This window comes from Python bivittatus, unplaced genomic scaffold, assembly GCF_059951505.1.
Source record: "Python bivittatus isolate LINGU-HERP-01145 unplaced genomic scaffold, Pbiv_v1 ctg000330_np1212, whole genome shotgun sequence".
NCBI lineage: Eukaryota > Metazoa > Chordata > Lepidosauria > Squamata > Pythonidae > Python > Python bivittatus.
In genome coordinates, this window is record NW_028277058.1 from 61370512 (window position 1) to 61389980 (window position 19469).

General features: G+C 44.7%; 1 protein-coding gene across 2 annotated transcripts in view; it reads right to left on the reverse strand.

Annotated features, from left to right (window-relative positions):
- Nucleotides 1-5008: 5008 nt before the first annotated feature.
- FBH1 (F-box DNA helicase 1) overlaps nt 5009-19469 on the reverse strand; it is a 37441-nt gene continuing 22980 nt past the window's right edge. The window contains exons 12-21 of one of the 2 annotated variants that reach the window (XM_007437928.4): nt 19292-19378; nt 18680-18816; nt 17675-17774; nt 17447-17571; nt 14334-14394; nt 13094-13288; nt 12286-12411; nt 9725-9831; nt 8968-9102; nt 5009-7932 (exon numbers count right to left, since the gene is read on the reverse strand). In XM_007437928.4, the coding sequence (XP_007437990.1) occupies nt 7762-7932; nt 8968-9102; nt 9725-9831; nt 12286-12411; nt 13094-13288; nt 14334-14394; nt 17447-17571; nt 17675-17774; nt 18680-18816; nt 19292-19378 (1244 nt within the window). In that variant the 3' untranslated portion in view covers nt 5009-7761. The remainder of the gene's footprint in view (nt 7933-8967; nt 9103-9724; nt 9832-12285; nt 12412-13093; nt 13289-14333; nt 14395-17446; nt 17572-17674; nt 17775-18679; nt 18817-19291; nt 19379-19469) is intronic. The other variant, XM_088141432.1, reaches the window with a different exon arrangement.

Genomic DNA, 19469 nt, shown 5'->3' on the forward strand with positions numbered 1-19469 from the left:
CTCAAGGAACAGAGGATTTTTATACCCAGCTAGATGGTGGTTTAGACTCAGGGAGGTTCACCATCACTTGATTTTGAAGGGAAGTGAACTGGCGACATCAGCATAAACTTGGGTAATAAATTTATCTGTAAATCCTTTGGGACAAGGATGTTTTGATCTGTGCACCCTCCCTGCAAGCTGATGGGAAAATATAGGTAAGAACAAGGTGGTTTGCTGCTGCTGGGCCTTGGGGAAAGAAAAGCTTGGGCAAAATGCCAGTGAACATAACCAACGTCACAGCCTCACCCATGTACTTTGCCCCAGAAGGAAGGTCTGTCACTTTCAAGCCTAGGGAGGGGGGTGGATATGATGGAGAAGAACCCTAAACTACAGGTTAAAAGGGACAGGTTAAAAAAAAAAAGGCTGACAAACTTTTGACTTTTTTTTTTTTTTAATAGACATGGCTTGGGTTTAATCCCCAGCATTGCACACACGTTTGCTTTCGGTCTGGCGGAATAGCTGCAGTTCCTTACTCATGAGTAGCAAGCAGCCACACACAAGACAGAGAGCCGGCATGTGTGAATGCATACCTGCTCTCCATTGGAGAAAGAGTCCAATCCAAACCAGCACGGGCTTGGAGGCATAAATCTCATCTGCCACCACCCAAACTTCCAGCAGGTGAACAGCTGCCAGGAGTGTCTCCAAGATGTGGTCAAAAAAGTCAAGATCAAACCTTTGTTTTGTATGCGCATCGCCATTTTCACTTTTTGGACCATACCTCATAGACAGCCCTGTCAGCTTCTTTGGGTCGGAGTCAGGCTTCAGGATGCAAGCAGGGATCAAGGTCACGGGAGCGTGGTTGCTCCCCAAAAGAGGCCAGTTGCTGCTGGTTGCAGGCGTGGCTTGAATTAGCCTACCAAAATGTTTCCTTGCTCTTCAGAGTTCCCAACAGGTCCTTGGGCTGCCTGATCTTCTGGAATCAGGGTCCTTGTCAGCTGACTTCTCTGCACCAGATCCAGCTGATTGCTGGTTGAACCCGTCTCGGGGGTTGACATTTACGGAGCCACACCCTTCAGCCCGTGTCTCCTCCAAGTCAAAGGACACCGCGGCCCCACCGTTGGAGAGAGTCGTGGTGGTGCAGGAGTTCAGACTATCTGACTAGGAGCCAACCAACCCCAGCCTGAACAAGGAATATTCTTGTAACCATCCAACCGACCTCATATGAATCAAAATCGATATGCTACAGAACCTTGGAATAATATTGGCCTAAACATAAAATGTATGGTAGAAGTCAAAATGAGGGGAAAATAATAGGGAAAACAGACATTCAGTTCTAGTATTTCGAGCAGGTCCTTCCAGTTATCCCTTGGCCCACCCCAAGGAAAAGAAGCTGGAATTGTATAGTTTTCAGAGTATGTTCCCACAGTTGGTTTTGACCTACAAGTCTATGCAGCTTGGCCTGAAGAGACCTCAAGGAATATCTATCCTCTCTCTGAGATAGGCACATTCAGGAAACAGGAGTTGCTAGGAGTTCTACAATCTAGTTAATTATTACAACAAAATACATATATTACCTATTGTTCCCTATTTCTCCGTAAAAATACAAAGAAAATATGGAGACCCATATGGAATATAGTTTTTAATGCTATTATTTTTATGGAGGGAGGGGACCACAAAGTGCCTGGGGTCCAAAAAAGTCATTGTGCGGCCCTGCCAGCATGGATACAGTTGAGACGACCATCCTTGTAAGCTGAGAGGATGACAGCAACACGTTGACGTTGGCTGGGGTAGGAAAAGATAGCAGGATCAGATCGGGTTAGCTGGATGGGATGGGAGACCGCTACAAAACCCCAGGGCTATAGGTGAGACCAGGAAGTTAAAGAAAAATGTCCAGAAGGCGCACCACTTCTGTGTTGCTGCTGAGAAGACCTCCTGGAGGTGTCCATGAAGTCAACAGGAATCAAGCTTGACTTTTAAAAAATGTTTTAAAATCTGCTTGACGTGTACTCCTGCAAAGGTATGGAGCAATCCCAAACGTTGCTCAAGCTGTGTGTGTATGTGTGTGTTCACAATCTTCCTTTTTATATATCTTTCCTGCCATCTAGTGGCCAGTAGGTTGATTTTTGTCCATGCAACGTGTGTGTGTGTGTGTGTGCGCGCATGTGTGTCTCTATCTGTAAGGGAGTGAAGCCAGGGTTGCTGTGTCTCATCCCATTCCCCTCATTGAGTAAGCCATTCATTGACTCAAGCTTTACCCACAAGCACCCGGGCCCTTTGCTTAGGGAAGCAAAGAGCAGGGAGAGGTGTGTGTGTGTGTGTGTGTGTGTGTGTGTGTGTGTGAGGGAGGAAAGGTGATAGCAGAGGCCACATCTGGAGAGTGGCAGCCATTGCCAGCAGGCAAGAGGACCATCGCTCAACCATCAGGACCACAAGCTATGGGGAGCAGCCCATCCTGGTGGGAGCCCTGCCTGGAGCTCGGAGCTTTGCTAGGAGCTCAGGAGCAACTGGAAGAGGAACCACCACGCTGAAGCCACACCTCATCCCAACCAGAGTAAGATCATTTGGAAGGAGGCGAAGGTGGTCGGGCACTTTACAGACTTTGGGACTTTTGCTTGAACTAAGCATTAAAGCAGGGTTCCTCAACCTTGGCAACTTTAAGACGGGCGGACTTCAACTTCCAGAATTCCCCAGCCAGCCTTGCAAGGCTGGCTGGGGAATTCTGGAAGTTGAAGTCCGCCCGTCTTAAAGTTGCCAAGGTTGAGGAACCCTGCATTAAAGGACTGAGCATTAAAGACGTATTTACGTGGCAACATCGCCCTGCAAGCCCTAGATGGGTGAACAGCAAGAGTCTGTTGTGGGGAAGGCGTGTGCTGCAATAAAGTGTTGTGTACAGATTGGCTACACTGGGGTGTGTCCAGACCTTGGAAAGCAAAGAACCCCCACACTATCATCCATCCATCCACAAAACTTGGTTTTTATCCTAATGATTTTTCTTTAAAATGGGAGAATCATCTCAGATTCTAAGGATTATAGTAAGGGGACACACTTTTTTCTGCCTGACATAGGCTCTCAAATTTGCAGCAAATAATCCCCATGGGAAAAGTTGCCAGCATAAGCACTGGTTGCATTTTGGGGGGGAGGCGGAGACACACCTATGCGATCATTTATTCCCCCAACTAATTTCCCAACTAATACAGCCATCATGTTGTGTTGTCACCCAGAGCTGCTTTCACTTCACCCCAGATGAGTAAGAAAATGTACAATTGTGTATGTACGTATACTGAATTATGTAATTTACATTTGCAGGGGGAGGAAAGGAAGAATTCCTTCCAAAAAGTGAAGTATCTTACGGTTTGATTTCTTCACCCATAAGAGTCTCAGCAGCATTTTTAAGCCAAATGTGGTTTTTGAAAAACCCAGGGCTTACAGTTCAGCTAGAACAACGATGCCTGTTTTAGACTGCAAACGTGTCTTTGTGGATTAATGCTAAGTTAGTCTTTTAGTAAGCAACATGTTTCTGGTTTTTCTCACACGTCAGGCCCTTTATGGAGGATGGACGGCAAGCCCTCCACACCAGGGGGTGGGGGACAGAGCTGGCACAAGGGGAGGCAAGTGACAAAGTGTGCTTGGCATCATCACACAGATACAGTGACTTACGTACTTGCTTCCAACGCAGCTCAAGTACGGAAAGGCTTTTGCTTGGCAACATCATTTTAGCATCCGTTTTCTTCAGGCCGTCCTCCAGTATCTACCCCTTTGACCGATGTGGAAGGAGACTGGTGAGCGTTTGGCTACGAGACCACATACAGTGGGGCAAAGAAGTATTTAGTCAGCCACCAATTGTGCAAGTTCTCCCACTTAAAAAGATGAGAGAGGCCTGTAATTTTCATCATAGGTATACCTCAACTATGAGAGACAAAATGGGGGAAAAAATCCAGAAAATCACATTGTCTGATTTTTAAAGAATTTATTTGCAAATATAAGTGTGTTACTGATGGTAGCCTTTGTTACTTTGGTCCCAGCTCTCTGCAGGTCATTCACTGGGTCCCCCCGTGTGGTTCTGGGATTTTTGCTCATCATTCTTGTGATCATTTTGACCCCACGGGGTGAGATCTTGCGTGGAGCCCCAGATCGAGGGAGATTATCAGTGGTCTTGTATGTCTTCCATTTTCTAATGATTGCTCCCACAGTTGATTTCTTCACACCAAGCTGCTTGCCTATTGCAGATTCAGTCTTCCCAGCCTGGTGCAGGTCTCCAATTTTGTTTCTGGTGTCCTTCAACAGCTCTTTGGTCTTGGCCATAGTGGAGTTTGGAGTGTGACTGTTTGAGGTTGTGGACAGGGGTCTTTTATACTGATAACAAGGTCAAACAGGTGCCATTACTACAGGCAACGAGTGGAGGACAGAGGAGCCTCTTAAAGAAGTAGTTACAGGTCTGTGAGAGCCAGACATCTTGCTTGTTTGTAGGTGACCAAATACTTATTTTCCACCATGATTTGCAAATAAATTCTTTAAAAATCAGACAATGTGATTTTCTGGATTTTTTCCCCCATTTTGTCTCTCATAGTTGAGGTATACCTATGATGAAAATTACAGGCCTCTCTCATCTTTTTAAGTGGGAGAACGTGCACAATTGGTGGCTGACTAAATACTTTTTTGCCCCACTGTAGAAAGGGGCAGGGCTTCAATCACTTGGCGCAGCTGCCATCTTGACCCCCAGCAAACCACCTCAGACATGGGACTTTACAGGGGCCCAAATGACACCATCTTCCATTTGCAAACTTTCCATCTTTTCTGATTACTTTTGCCAACTTTTTCATACCCAACAGAATCCTTTGAGAGAGGATTTTGGATGGATTTTATCAGTGTTTCTCAACAATGAACACCCATTTTAAGATGGGTGGACTTCAGCTCCCAGAATTCCCTAGCCAGCATGCTGGCTAGGGAATTCTGGGAGCTGAAGTGCACCCATCTTAAAGTATTTTTCCATTCCTGACACAGATGGTTTCTTTCCGCAGTAACACCTGCTGCATTCATATAATCTTTACATGCTACCTACCACAATGGCTACATTGGCACATTTTCTGCCCCCTCCCCAAATAAACCATATCACATGTTGGGCTGGTTCACACAACATGCCAAAATTGAGCTACCCCCTTCTACTTTAACCTATGTCTAGCATGACATGAAACCCAAGTTTTCTTTCTAGGCAGTCCTTCGTTAGCGAGGATACAACTACGTGAAAAATCTTTGACCTAGAACAGAAAACCACCATGGGCAATTGGTCGGTTTGCGTCTGGTCAGTTCCTACAGGGTGAAATTAATGTTGGGCCTGATCTAGTCAAATAAAAGTCCTTGAACCTAAGTATTTTTATTTAAAGGTTCCCAAGATGACAAGTAACAAATCTGTCCTATGGAAGAGACCAGCTGGTTCCAGAAGGCCTGTAAATATTTTTATTGGTTAGTTATATCAAGATAATCTTCCCCAAGATACTGCCTGGCCAACGGATTCAGCTACAACTCCCATCATCCCCAGCCACATGCCCTAACAGGATCACCCAGAGCGGATTCTGACTTCATGAAGAGGGAAATGGGCACACCAGTGTGACTTGCGTCCATTACCAGTTTATTTTTTGAGGTACAGATTCTTTGACAACGTTATAAGCAAGCATTCGATCGCAAGGTATACCTCACAATTTAGCCAGAACAATTAAAAAAAAAATACTAAAAAATACATTACTGCAAACATCACTTTCTGCCTGAAGAATGAGAGAGAAAGCGGTAAAGAGGTATTGGAAAGGGATGGAGAGTTTTCTCCCCGCTCTTAGGCACAATAATTGGGAAGAATCATCTTATCTTTATCCTTTCCTCATTGCAAAAACAGTTAAAATCTCACTTTATAAAAATGTAGCCACAAGGTACTGGCGTTAGCACAAGGCTGTTCAAGTGGCTTCAATCTATAAAAACTTCGTAAGATATAAAAAGCATACTGTCTGATTTTTAAGAGCACCCGCATTAAAAGAGCCTCTCCCACAATGGAAGAGCACAAGAAACCAAGAAATAAACATTTTTATCCTTCATATTCTTCTCTCAGGACACAGAACAGAAAAGCAATGGGTGATAAACCAGCCCGAAGGACCCAAATGCATTTCCACCCGTCTGCAAAGAGGCCTTATTGACTAAATGTACTGCAAAGGTCAAATTCACAGTCTTACCTTTCCTACAGTAGTTAAAAAAATATGATAGTCATACAAATGTATTAAAAATATATATGCATCTGAATATTTGCATTAAAGATATATATATATTTGTAATTGTTTGTTACGATACACTACACCATTTTTATTTCCTTTGTTGTATTTTTGTCACTTCTTTGTAACAGCACTTTTTAATGTTTTTTTCTTCTTCTTGATAGTGTATTATTATTATTATTATTATGCTTTTCTTTTCCTCTTAATTAAAAATTAAAAATTATAAAAAAAAATTCACAGTCTTATCCTGTGCAAATAGCCCACTAACCACTTCCAGAGATGTCTCTGTGCCGCTGTATCTCAACATCCCGGTGCAGCTGAGACAGCCCTATGGCAGCTTTTGATGTTGTGTTCTGGAAGTGGTGTTTTCCCTCCTATCTCATCTCCAGATGCTGAATGTGGACAACATAGGGCACGTGGATGCACATGGGGAAGGCGGCCTAAACTGTCAGCATCTGTGGCTCCACTTCCACTCTATCCTTAACAGGATGTCTTCCAGACCTGCAATCCTCTTTTGGCAGTGAAGGAGACCAGCACCCCAACTTTTCTTTTCTTTGTTAAGTGGTAGGTCAACCAGCTGAGTCATCAACCTAGACCAGTGTTTCTCAACCTTGGCAACTTTAAGACGTGTGGACTTCAATTCCCAGAATTCTCCAGCCAGCATGGCTGGCTGGGGAATTCTGGGAGTTGAAGTCCACACGTCTTACAGTTGTCAAGGCTGAAAAGCCCTGACCTAGAGAGTGGGAAGCCCTGAAATGGACTTAGCCTGCCTCTGATTTAACACAGTAAATGGAATATATAATTGAAAGGACTTGTCTCTTGTACCTCCCTAGCACATCTAGCAGGGACTTCCATTCCCAGGAGCCCTGGCTCCTCACTTCACATAATGCTCTTAGTTTACAACTCCCACGCTAGTAAATCTCTCTCTCAAATTGTACCTCTTCCAACAGCACTTATCCAACAGCAGCAATTCAGCTGCACAGCACTGAACCAGCACTAGATGGCAGCTGGGGGGGGGCCTCTAAATCTTTGCTGCCATCTAGTGATTGAATGGATGGACTCACAATTTCAAGATTTTTTTTTTTTAAGTTTCAATCAGTTAAAAGTACAGTGGGAAAGAAAAAATAGTAGTGCAGGAATAACCTGAGTTTGGTGCATGGCAATTGGAGGAGACTTTTAATATGGTGGGAGATGTTGGGCAGGTTAGGAATTTCAGTTAGAAACGTTCAAGCTGTAAGGAAAGTAGCACACACATACCCAGGTGTGTGATAACAGTGTACTGTATGGTCATTAAGACTGAGGGTGGCATGATTTTATGCTCGCTCCAGGATAGGAGGGAAACATAGTAATACAACTGTGTGGAGGTGGCCAGCCTTTTCGGCACATTGTTCCTTTGGGTGGACTCTCCTGGCACCACATCAAGAACTCCTCTAAAGAACAGCACTCCCACATCAAGAAGGACACCTTCCTTTCTACATTATTTTCTCTGCATTCGTTTTCTTGAAAAATACCCAGTGCAATTTTCTTGAACTCAAAGACCTTCGAGGAGGAGGCGAACCACTGTTGGAACCTCAGTGAATTCTTGGGGGGAATCGGTGTCCTGCACCATCTCAGGAGACATTGTGAGCTGTGCAATGGGGCCAAGGAATTGCACTGCACAAGAAGGGCAAAGGAAACCCTTGGTGGTTTTGGTGCTGTCCGTCTGCCAGAAAAAAGTTGAGAAAAGCAGTGAAGTTAGCAAGATTGAGATGTTCTCTACCCATGAGCATCCATGGGACATGCTCTGAACAAGATCATCCTGCTCTGGTAATGCTCTTGGGCAGTCACCCAGATTGGGATCCCTTGCAATCAAAATCCTTTGCATCCATGCTCCCCTTCAAGAAGAATGCAAAGGATCAGATGCAAGGATTGGCCTACAGATGCATAGTAGTCGAGATACTGGTCATCTCCCCTTCCTGCGATGACCAGAAGGATCAGGAAAGAACAGTAAGAAAAAACACTTGGTCAGCTCTCCAGGGTGACTCAGTACCCCTCTCTGGAAAGAGCAGCTGCCCATAAAGTTCATCATATGCAGCACAGAGGAGCACAGAGATGGACTTGAAGAAATTATGGAACAACTGTTAGTAAAACACAAGCTTAACTTGAAAAAACAGGAAAATAAGGAAGTTTGAGAAAGAAACTCAAAGCATTTCTCCTGTCCTCCTTTTTGGACCAAAGAGTGTCAAGACAGGACAATCTTGAGCTTCTTCCTCATGCTTTCCTGTTTTCCCAGGCTAAGCTCAAACAGTTGCCATATATCTTCTTCAAGGCCATCTTGGGCTCCTCTGCATGAGGGCATCTGGTGCCGGTGCCTTTACTGGTGCTGGTATTAGAACTTCTCTCCATAAAGATTTTCCACGGCAGTGAATGTATCTCCCCTTCTGCTTGTGAGCATCCCAGGGGCATCACAGAGGCACTTTGAGAGACCAAACGCTGGGCTAATGTGGACTTTGACCAGGAGGGCTAGTTCTACATTCTTAACCCAAGCAATAGCTATAGTAAGACAGACTTGTGGACCAAAGTATACATCTCAAACAACGCAATTAAGGCCTATGGTGCAAGAACTGCTCCACTCCAGAAGTTCCACCCAACATTTTATCCCAGAACAACCATGCATGAAAGGGAGATGAGAAGGCGAGAAAAACTGCCTGAGCTGCATCAAGCTTGAGCTCCTAGTTATGAAAAAAGGGATACGTACATAAACAAAGTTCATCTTTTTCGGGATTAGGAAAGAGTCAGCTGGAATGGAGTTGCAGCAGCCCACCTCTGAACACCAAACTGGTGAAGTCTCCTTGCACACTTCACTGGTTAATTCAAACCGCACATAGTACTCCTTGGGAAGAAACAAAAGCAGCATTTAGCCAAAGCCAGCTAGGAAACCAAGGGGCCCCTGAGCACTTGAAATGTGACAAATGGAATGTTAGAACAGTCCTTCAACCCGATGCCCTCCAGATATACGTTGGAGCCTTAACCAGAATGGACAAGGGTAGAGAAGACACAAGACTGACCAAGAATTATGTCAAGGTACACCGATGGAAATCTATCCTAAACACTAGAAAAGAAGATATCTGGCATATTTGCTAATGCTGCTCTAATTGAAACTCTAATTTGACCAGGAATCAATTGCTATCATTGACAAACATGGCTCTTCTCCTACAATGTCTACAACTTGGATTAGAGTCCTTCTGCATCCCATTTACAAATTGAGCTTCGACAGTTGACTGCCCTCTGTCAACATGAAAGGAAGATCTTTCTTGTACCTGTAGCAATTTACAGTGTTTCTTTTTTCTGCTCTCCAGCCCCCCCCCCACTTTAATGGATATTTCACCAGGAGTTTTCCAGCTTTTAGGTGACTTCTGTTGATTGTTGACAGAACTGACATCTCTGTCCTGAGAAACTGTAGCTCTCAGTGTAATGCTTTCAATAAATAGCTACTCTAAATGGCTTTAACTCACCCTGGCATATTTTAGGAGATCAGCTAGAAGTCTGGGCATGATGAGACGCCGCTTGGCCCGAGTGACAGCGACGTACAGCAAATTCCATTCATCTTCAAGGGTTGTTTCTGGTGGGAGATTAAGACAAGAGGAAAGGAGGGAAAAGAAAAGCTGAGCATAAAGGGAACTGCGTATTTCTTGAAACAGATCTGCTCCAAATACACATTCAAACTCTTGAGCAGTGAGTGGTGTTCTATCCTGGTTGAGGGATGTCAACAGATTAATGGCTAACTGGCCATCCACCATGAATGACAGGTTGTTGTATAAGATTATGCCTCTCACACCCCAGTACAGAACTGACCCACTGCCAGTGAGGCCCCTTGCTCTGCACAACTGCCAGCCAAATGCAAATCAGCAAATTCCATCTCTGCAGTTAAAAACTGTGGAACACACAAAGCTAGTGTATCCAAGTTGCACAGGAGTCAACAAGAATTAAAAGTTTTAAGAATTGTAGACAGACAGCTGCTGTGTCCTTATGAAGCTTAATGTTGTGTGAACTGGAAAGGTAATTTTCACAGTTTCCCTGATGAGTCTTTTCCTGTCTCTGGTTGAAGAGGAGCCAGTAGTGGCTTGCTAAATGGAGGGAAGGGGGACGCAGTGGCGCAGCGGTTTAATGACGCTGAAAGTTGCTGGCCAGAAATGGTCGCCGCTTCAGCGGTTCGAGTCCAGCCTTCGCGTTAAACAGGGTGAGCTCCTGTTTCCTCCCCAGTTCCTATCAACCCAACAGTTCGAAAACTTACGTGAGTAGATAAATGGGTACTCTCACTCCGGTGGGAGGAAAAATGCTGGTGGCGCCTCGCAAAAAAGGAGTTGGGAGCAGTTGCCGGTAAGCGCGAAAAACCGCGCGCGCCCAAAAAGGGCGCGAAGCAATGGAAACCCCGCCTCCTGCGCTCGCCAGCTGGGCTCTGCCCTAGGAAGGAGGCTCTGGCAAACCACTTCCGAAGAACAGTTGCCTTGAAAACTGCAAGGACTCGTCCAAGCAGTCACTGCAGGGTCAGCAATGACTGAGCGCAGACAAAAAAAAAAAAAAAATGGAGGGAAAACAGCAAGCCACAGTTTGCCACTAACAGAGATTAAAAGTTGCTCTTTTCAGAAAGGAGCAAAGGAAAACCTCTTCGTTCAAAACTCATTTCTGATCATCCTCATAACACAAACCGAAATGCAAGCTCCATCATTTTGGCCATTTCTCAAAGGAGTAGATGCAGTCCTGAATTAGCAGTAGGGTTTCTTTCCCTGAATATGCCCCATCTCTCTCTCCTAATGTAGAAAAATGCCTTTAAATACACCATCACTGGGCACAAAATGTATTGTTCTGCAGACAGAACATCCCAGTCTGACTTAGAACATTCTGAGTTTCTTCCAGAATGTGTTAATCCAGATGTTCCAAGGATGGTCCAGTTATTTTTATGATATAAATGTTGTGGAACAGGAAACGGTTAGCCAAGGGGCCGGACCAGGTCTAAAACAACATGAACAACTTCCTATTCTGGAAGATACATATCCAGACAACCACAAACACCCCCCAGTGGCACATTCTAGAAACAAAACTGAACACTCCAGAATCTAGAACAGTCTTTCTCAACCTTGGCAATTTTAAGATGTATGGACTTCAACTCCCAGAATTCCACAGCCAGCCAGTTGAAGTCCACACATCTTAAGTTGCTAAGGTTGAGAAAGACTGATCTAGAACATTCAATCTCTGGACCATTGAGCTTTGCACATCTGAAATCATCCCCATGGACTGCTGGTCGGCAGTGAGACAGAAGCTAGATGGTGGCACCAATCCTGGGGAGCAAGCAAGCCTTCTGTGGTGTATCCTCTCTCAGGCCTCTCTCAAAAATCTCCTTTTTCTGCTGGCTGTCTCCAGCCATTAACTCCCACTAATATTCATCTTTTAATGGACTGTTTTCCCTCTGTAAAAGTTTTCATTATGACCACAGAATGACTGGGGAATCTTCCAGAAAGAGAAACAGCCCAGAAATATAACTAACTATAATGAAGCCAATAAACACAGTGTAGAGAGTAAGGAAGATGACTTTGATGGAGATATGCAGCAGGCACTGCCTAGGCAAAAGAGGCTGAAGCATTTTTTAAGTCCAGAGCAATGAGATAACCTGTGGAAGTGGCTTAGGCAGAGGCCATCCCAATTCACTGAAGTCTAAGAACGGGGAGGAGGAACAGCACAACCAGACTTGCAAGAATCTGTGGTTACAGCCACTCTCAATAAACGTAGTTTGTTTCAGCCTTCCTGTGGAGTTGATTTTCTGGTCTGGTTTTTACCTCGTGGGGCTGACATGCAGCTCATCCTAACCACAGGCACCCTGAAGGACAGCAAAGTCAGACAGCAGGCTTGTTCAAAAACAGGAGGTCTGCAACACTTGATAAGATGAGCTTGATGTAAGCCCCAGAGCAACGTCTGGATAGTGCAATAAAAGATGCAGATAGGATGTAGATCTAAGGCTCAAGGCAAGCTTAAGGAAGTAAGGGAGGGAGGGGAATTAGGAGAACAAAGTTATTCTTACCAGGTTGGGACTGGGGCATTCTTCCAAGATAGGGCCATGTAAACGGGATATTCACAAAGTCACTAGCTACTTGGACAGTGTCAAATTCCAGCCCTTTGGCCTTATGCACAGTGCCTAGGATGTAATCTAAAACACACAAAAGGGAAGAGATTAGGTTCATAAAAGCACATTTCCAAGCATTTGATGAGCAGCAGAGATCTTGAAGAAAGGGAGGTCTAGAAGAACCTTCCCCAACCTGAGACTTCACAGATGCTTTGGATAATAATGCTTCTACTCCCATTGTACTCCAAAGTCTGAAAGAAAAGTTGACCTGAAGTCAGGACTGAACAGAGGTTCAGTGGCCCTTTGATTATCAGCTGAGTAAGCATAGTGGAGACCACCTGAAAAGAGAAGAGGATAAGACAACAGCTCATGGCTGCCATGAGCCATTGCTGGGTGTGGTACAGGTGGTCCTGGATTCATCTCTAGCATCAGTAGTTAAAAATATCATGACCAGGATGTAGAAACTGCTCTGCCCAAGACTCAGGGATATTACTGCCAGTCATAATGGACAATACTGGACTAGACAGACTGAACATCTCTAGACTTCCCTTATCAGGGGATACCTCTTGCTAGAGAAGAGAGCTGTGCTAGTATAAGAAATCCCAAAGAGACGTACTCTCATGTCCATATTTTCATAAGACTCAAGGATAAACTCTCCCCTCTTTGAGAGGCATATAGGTCCCAGACCAAAGCAGAGCACATACTTTAGATGCAGATTTTTTTCCCTCCAAAGCTCCCATCGAAACCCCAATTTTACTGGCTTTACCTGCATTTTCTGGAGCCAATACATGGCACCGGGATATCCTCTCCACCAGCTCCGGAATACGCTCCCTGTATTTCTCCACAATTGCAATTTTTATTTCCAGCTGCTTGTCTTCTGCTTTTTCTGCATAGTTCTTGATGCTGCCCAAGCCCTTCTCAACCCACCTCTTGATGAAGGAATCCTTTATCTCGAGTTTCACTAGGAAGACCGAAAGGGGGCAAAGTGAGGGCCGATCTAAACCTTGCAGAGAAGGTTCCGAGAACATGAGCTCCCCCTTCTTGTGAATGCCTGGAGGCAGCCAGAAGCTCTCAGCAACCTGGCTAATGTAGGGCGACCAGCTTAGCTTTTTGAGATCGGCCATGTTTATATTCTGCCACCTAGCTGCAAGAGACACTTGCAAAACACCTCAGGCAAGATTAAGGTCTTAAATAGCTAAAATATATTAAATTACATATATAAGGGAAGTCCTTCTAAGTTTCTTCTAAATTACAATTAGAATTTGAACTGCTAAAACTCAAATCCATCCATAGTTTAGACAACTTGGTTGGAGACAGGTTGACACTCAAGAGGCCCACGATTCTTTTCAGGAAATGGGCTGAAACTAACTGAAGAAGCACCTCAGAATTCAGCAATGTCTGAGGAGTAATGTATTGTAGAAAGCCAAGAAACCATTACAAAAGAATTCCAGCAACTGCTGTGTATCAAATACTAGCTCTATTTATACCAATCAATGGTCCAACTACTTGTGCCACTTTCTCCTACCCACTCTACATAAAAGGCTTGAAGCAATTCTCTTTGGGGCAGGAAGCAGAGGGTCCATCTGTTTTGGTAACAGGCTGACCTAGTATCAGGTTGTTTATATTTGGCCACATGGAACTAACTTTCACACCCAATATCAAAATTATAGTGGGTAGAAATTGTTTCAGTTCAATGTTCCAACTGCCCGGCTATGCTTCTTCCAGAATGCTACATTCTATGCCTCTTCCCTATATCCTGGCCTTTCATTCAGTGCTCTGTGCACTGAATATTCTGGAGGCAGGGTTTGGCTCTCTATTTTTTATTCTTCTTCTTTCCTACTTCCATAAATTGAGGGGCTCCTCCCTCCCGCTAGGCTGATATCTACTTTTGCTATCTCCTGCTTAAAAATATGACCAACTTTGTTCTTAAAGTTGTCCTGCTGTCACTGGATAATTTCAAATGCACAACTTGGACTTCTAGACAAATGCTGGCTGAGATAACTCACGTTCAGGATGAAGGAGCTTCCAGAGGTCATGAACTTTCTCAAGGCCAAAGGCTTTAAGACCCTAATTAAAAGAGAACAAGAACAACACAAGCAGAGCCCTGTGAGATGGGAGTTCTAGTCCAATGCATAGTCTGAATCATCTGTCTGCTCTTTTGGGCTCCTTAATGCCCTCCAAACACTAAGATGCATCTGCGCAATTCACTGGTTCTGTAACAAATTCATCAACAATGCTATGAACAATCCTGTTTCCAAGACAGAGGCGCGCAGGGTATCTCCTATGACACTGACTTTGGAAGTATAATGCATCCTACAGGTGAGTCTTTTTAGTTGCATACCCCAATCACCCTTTCAGGACAAGAAAACAGAGCAAGAACATCTCCAGCCTTGGAGTAAAGATTCCCGGCAAGAAAGTCCAACCATCTCTTGAAGCTATGGGTTCTTCCCGTCAAGACGCTTCACCCAAACCTATGAAAATGTTAAGGGATCTCCTATAAGCAAGCTCTTTAGATCTTGTTTTGCCCTCTCGGGCAGGAGAAAACCAGCCTTTATCTTCTTAAGGGCAAGAGACTTTTAGAGATCTGGAGAATGCTATTGTCCCCTCTACTTAGAAAATTGTAGAGTTGGGACAGGGTTCAACCCAACCCTCTGCAATGGATAGGAAACCATTTAAACCTTAGTTCAGAGGTGGCTGTCCAGCCTTTTTGAAAACCCTCAGAGATGGAGAATCTACAACCTCTGTAGGTAAATGTTCCACTGTTGGTCAGACCTTGCTATCAGGAAGTTTTCCCCTATATTTAAATGAAGTCTAGGTACTTGCAACTTATATCCCTTATTTCTGGCTCTAGTTTGCTAGCCATCTTCCCTATAGCTTCCCTTTATTTAGTTTCCATTTATTTATTTATTTATTTATTTAATTAATTAATTAATTTGTCACCGCCCATCTCGTTGAATGACTCTGGGTGGTTTACAAAACAATTAAAATAAATTAAAATTACAAAATTACAATAATAGAAAATAAATAGATCCAAAATAATTGGCAATCACTCAGGGAGCATCATTGAGGCGCCAGCCACCCCCAGGATTGGGTAAAGTTGTTATCCCCCCACGCAAGCTGGCAGAGCCAGGTCTTTAATTCTTTCTGGAAGGCTGGTAGGGTAGTTACCTGCTGCATCTCTGGGGGGAGAATATTGCAAAGGGCTGGGGCAATGGCAGAGAAGGCTCTCCTCCTGGGCCCCGCCAGCTGACATTCTCTCACTGATGGGGTCTGCAACATGCCTTCTCTGCCTGACCAGGTGGGATGGGCTGATGTGATGGGGGTAAGACGGTCCCTCAGGTAACCTGGGCCCATGCCATGGAGGGCTTTAAAGTGATAACCAACACTTTGAATTGGACCCAGAAGCAGACTGGGACCCAATGCAGTTTGTGTAGTAAAGGTATTACGTGCGCCGTTCTTGGGGCACTCAGAATTATCCGCGCGGCCACATTTTGGACCAGCTACTCTTCAAAGGTTAGCCCCATGTAGAGTGCATTGCAATAGTCTAGCTGAGAGATGATCAGGGAGTGAGTGACTGACCAGAGAGCCTCCTGATCCAGGAAGGGGCGTAACTGGCGTACCACACGGAGGTGGGCAAAGGGTCTCCTGGCCACGACTGCCACCTGCTCCTTGAGCAGGACCTGTGAGTCCATAAGGAAGCCCAGGTTATGCACCGGGTCCATCCGGGGCAGTGCAACCCCGTCCAAAACCAAAGATGGTAAGTCCTTGGATACAGAGGGGTCTCCAATCCATAGCCACTCCATCTTACCAGGGTTCAGCTGAAGCCTGTTGCACCCAATCCAGACCCCCACAGCCTCCAGGCACCATGAAAGGGTGGTCACAGCATCACTCACTTTACCCAGGATGGAGAAGTATAACTGGGTATCATCAGTATATTGATGATACCTCATCCCATGGTGACGGATGATCTCACCCAGTGGTTTCATGTAATGTTAAAAAGGAGCGGAGAGAGTACCAAACCCTGGGGCATGCCACAAAGGAGGGGCTGCAAGCTGGACCTCTCGCCCCCAATCAACACCGATTGGGATCGACCTTGGAGGAAGGAAGAGAACCAGCACAAAACTGTCGACCCAAAATACCATGGTTGATGGTATTGAAAGCTGCTGAGGTCAAGAAGAGCAAGGATGGATGCACTACCCCCATCCCGCTCCTGCCAGAGATCATCCATGAGTGCGACCAATGCCGTTTCCGTCCCATATCTGGGCCTGAAACCTGACTGAAAAAGGTCCAGATAATCCGTTTCCTCCAGGATCTTCTGGAGCTGCAACGCCACCTTCTCAACCACCTTCCCTAAAAAGGGGAGGTGGGAGACAGGACAAAAATTGTCCAGTATGGTGGGATCCGGTGATGGCTTCTTGAGGAGGGGGTGCACCAACGCCTTGCAACTCAGGCTAAGTGTTTCTGATTCCTTCTTCCTTTCCTAATAGAACCTCAACTATCTGTTACCTCTGAATTCATTCATAAATGAGGGGTGGAAGGAAGGGGAACTTGGATATACTCACACGCTGGGACAGGAATTATACATTTCAAATGATTACTGGGGGAGTGGACTTCCTAGAACAGCCTGTTAATTCAAAGGAATTATTCATCCTCAGGATGAGCCTTCATCCTCAGAATCCAAACTTCCAATACAGAGTATAATTTCTAAAGTTTATGTTTATAAAGACTGTAAATCAGTTGGAGTACAAAGAAGGGGGAAATCAGAAATCAAATGCTTATTCATACTATTTTTAGACTGTCCTCCCTCCCTCCCTCCCATAACAAAACAAAACAATACAATACAGTACAGTACAATGGAGATTTGAGCACTAAGCTCAAATATTTATACTTTTTTCATATCATAAAAATAACTCAATGTACTACATCTGATATGGCCAATCTTCTATTAATGTTATACTGAGCATGAATTGTGTAACTTCAGTCTTTTTTTTGGTCCACTTATCAATATTGTATCTTCTGAAACTATATCTCTGTTGGAAGGAAGGGAGAGAGGGAGGGAGGGAGGGAGGCAGCCTCCTTTATGTCCTACTGCATCTTTCCTGTGCCTTGTCACACTCACCCCAAGCAAATGTATTTTAGCGGGTGGGTCTCCATTAGTAACATTCACAGCATCATCAAAGACAGTCTGGTTGCCCCGGGATAAGCGAGCCACCTTCCCCTCCACGCCAATCCCACTGACATCACCTGTTGAAAACACAGCGAAGCATCTGTCCTGGTTAGCAAGACTTAACTGGAGCAACTAATCCATAAAAGGGCGAGAGCCATCCAACTGGCTTAAAACACTCACTTTCATGATTGTTCCCCACCAGTGTTTTGTTCCGGACTTTCTTGCAAACATCCAGAATGGTAGCGCCAACATAAGCTATTTCAGAGCCAAACCGAAAACTCTGAAGCAAGAGGAGGGAGAAAAATGAGAAAAGGATCCTCCAAAGTCACAGATATTGCCCTGGGCAGCTCCAGATGGCAGACCTCAGAACCAACTCTGCAGTGCTCAAATTAAAGCAGTGTGCTCTAGTGGTTATGATGGACTATGACCAAGATAACCAAGGTTCAAGTCCAGCCAATGTTCAAAAGCTCACTTTAGAACGTGTGGACTTCAACTGCGGTCCCAGTGATGTGACAGCTGGCTCCCGTAATATATGTGCAATTTACTGGCTTTTCTCCCCCTTAGCGATGGGGTGACTCCTCATAGAGCCTCCTCACTAGGCAAACAGTCCCAAGACTGCTTATTTCAGGGAAACTTTGTGGCCTGACTTAACTCTTAATTTGAAGAAGAAAAGGATGATTAACTGTGAATGAAAAACAAAAAGTTTTGAACTTGAAACACCCCGTTTCCAGCTTGAAATGGGCCCTTTCAGTTTGGTAGACACCATTCCAACTTGACTTTTCCAGGAACATCTATGGGAGGGAGTTGTCAAGATGGTAGGTGTGTTTGGACAATCAAAGTTTTTTACATCTTGACTCCCCTTCCCCCCCTCCCCCATGGAGGGCCCTGCTTGGAACAGACTTCCTTGTGACTCAGAAGTGCTTGCTCTGAACTCCAAAGATTTTGAATTCAGATTGTTTTGTACACTTCAATAACAAGGTCTGGGGCATTCCTGTGCTTTTCAGCTGCTTCTCCATGGCCCTGAGGCTCCACCTACCTGCTCTTCCTTTAATTCCTACTTCAGTTGCTAGGAACTGAATCCTCTGGATCTAACTGTGGATCTCCTCCAATTCCAATCCAAAGCAAAGCTATCCCACAATGCCAAGTGAAACATCTCAGCTAGCCTGCAATCCTGCCTAGGCTTACCTGTGTGAGGTAGAAGATGTGGCTGTGTGGCACTTCAGAAAGTGCATTGACAGCACCCCGGAAGGTATAGATCTGCTGGTGTGGGTCTCCTACCAAGATCACACCACATGGTTGGGAGAGGACAATGTCCATAATAGCTACAGAAAGAAAGGAGATGTTTAGAAACCTGGCTTGGAAAGAAGTCCAAGTCAAAAGTTCTGACCATGAATGAAACACTCAAAAATGGATGGTAGCTTCAATGGGCTCCTTTGGATTTTGATTCTTATCACAAATGATGCCATTGGAGAATGGGAATTTCCAAAACAGCAGATCTTCTACAGGAAACCCCACCCCACCCCCACCCTAAGATAACACTAACTCTTAGTGAGCCTTCCCTAACATTAGATACCCCAGTTCTCTTTGAATCACCATGCTGGGAGGATTTGCTTTTCCAATGTATCTGGTGGTCACCAACTGCTTCTCAAGGCATGCAGAGGGACAATCCTTTACTTGTCTCCTCTGCAAAAGGGTCTTAAAAATTATGTCTGCGTGGCAACCCCACCAAATGATTGTCAAAAGACAAACCCAACCATGACTTGAAAAATTCTATCCAGAATCCTACACCTCACTCACCAGGAGTGCAATCTTGGGCCTCATCCACCAAGATGACATCGAAGTTGGAAAGGGAAGGCTTCTGAAGTTGCCAAAGTTTCAAGTAACCTAAAAAGCGTAAGGCCGATGCTTAAAATTAACATCAATATACAATAAGACAACATCTATGGTTTTTAGATCTTTGGGCCCTGCATATTAT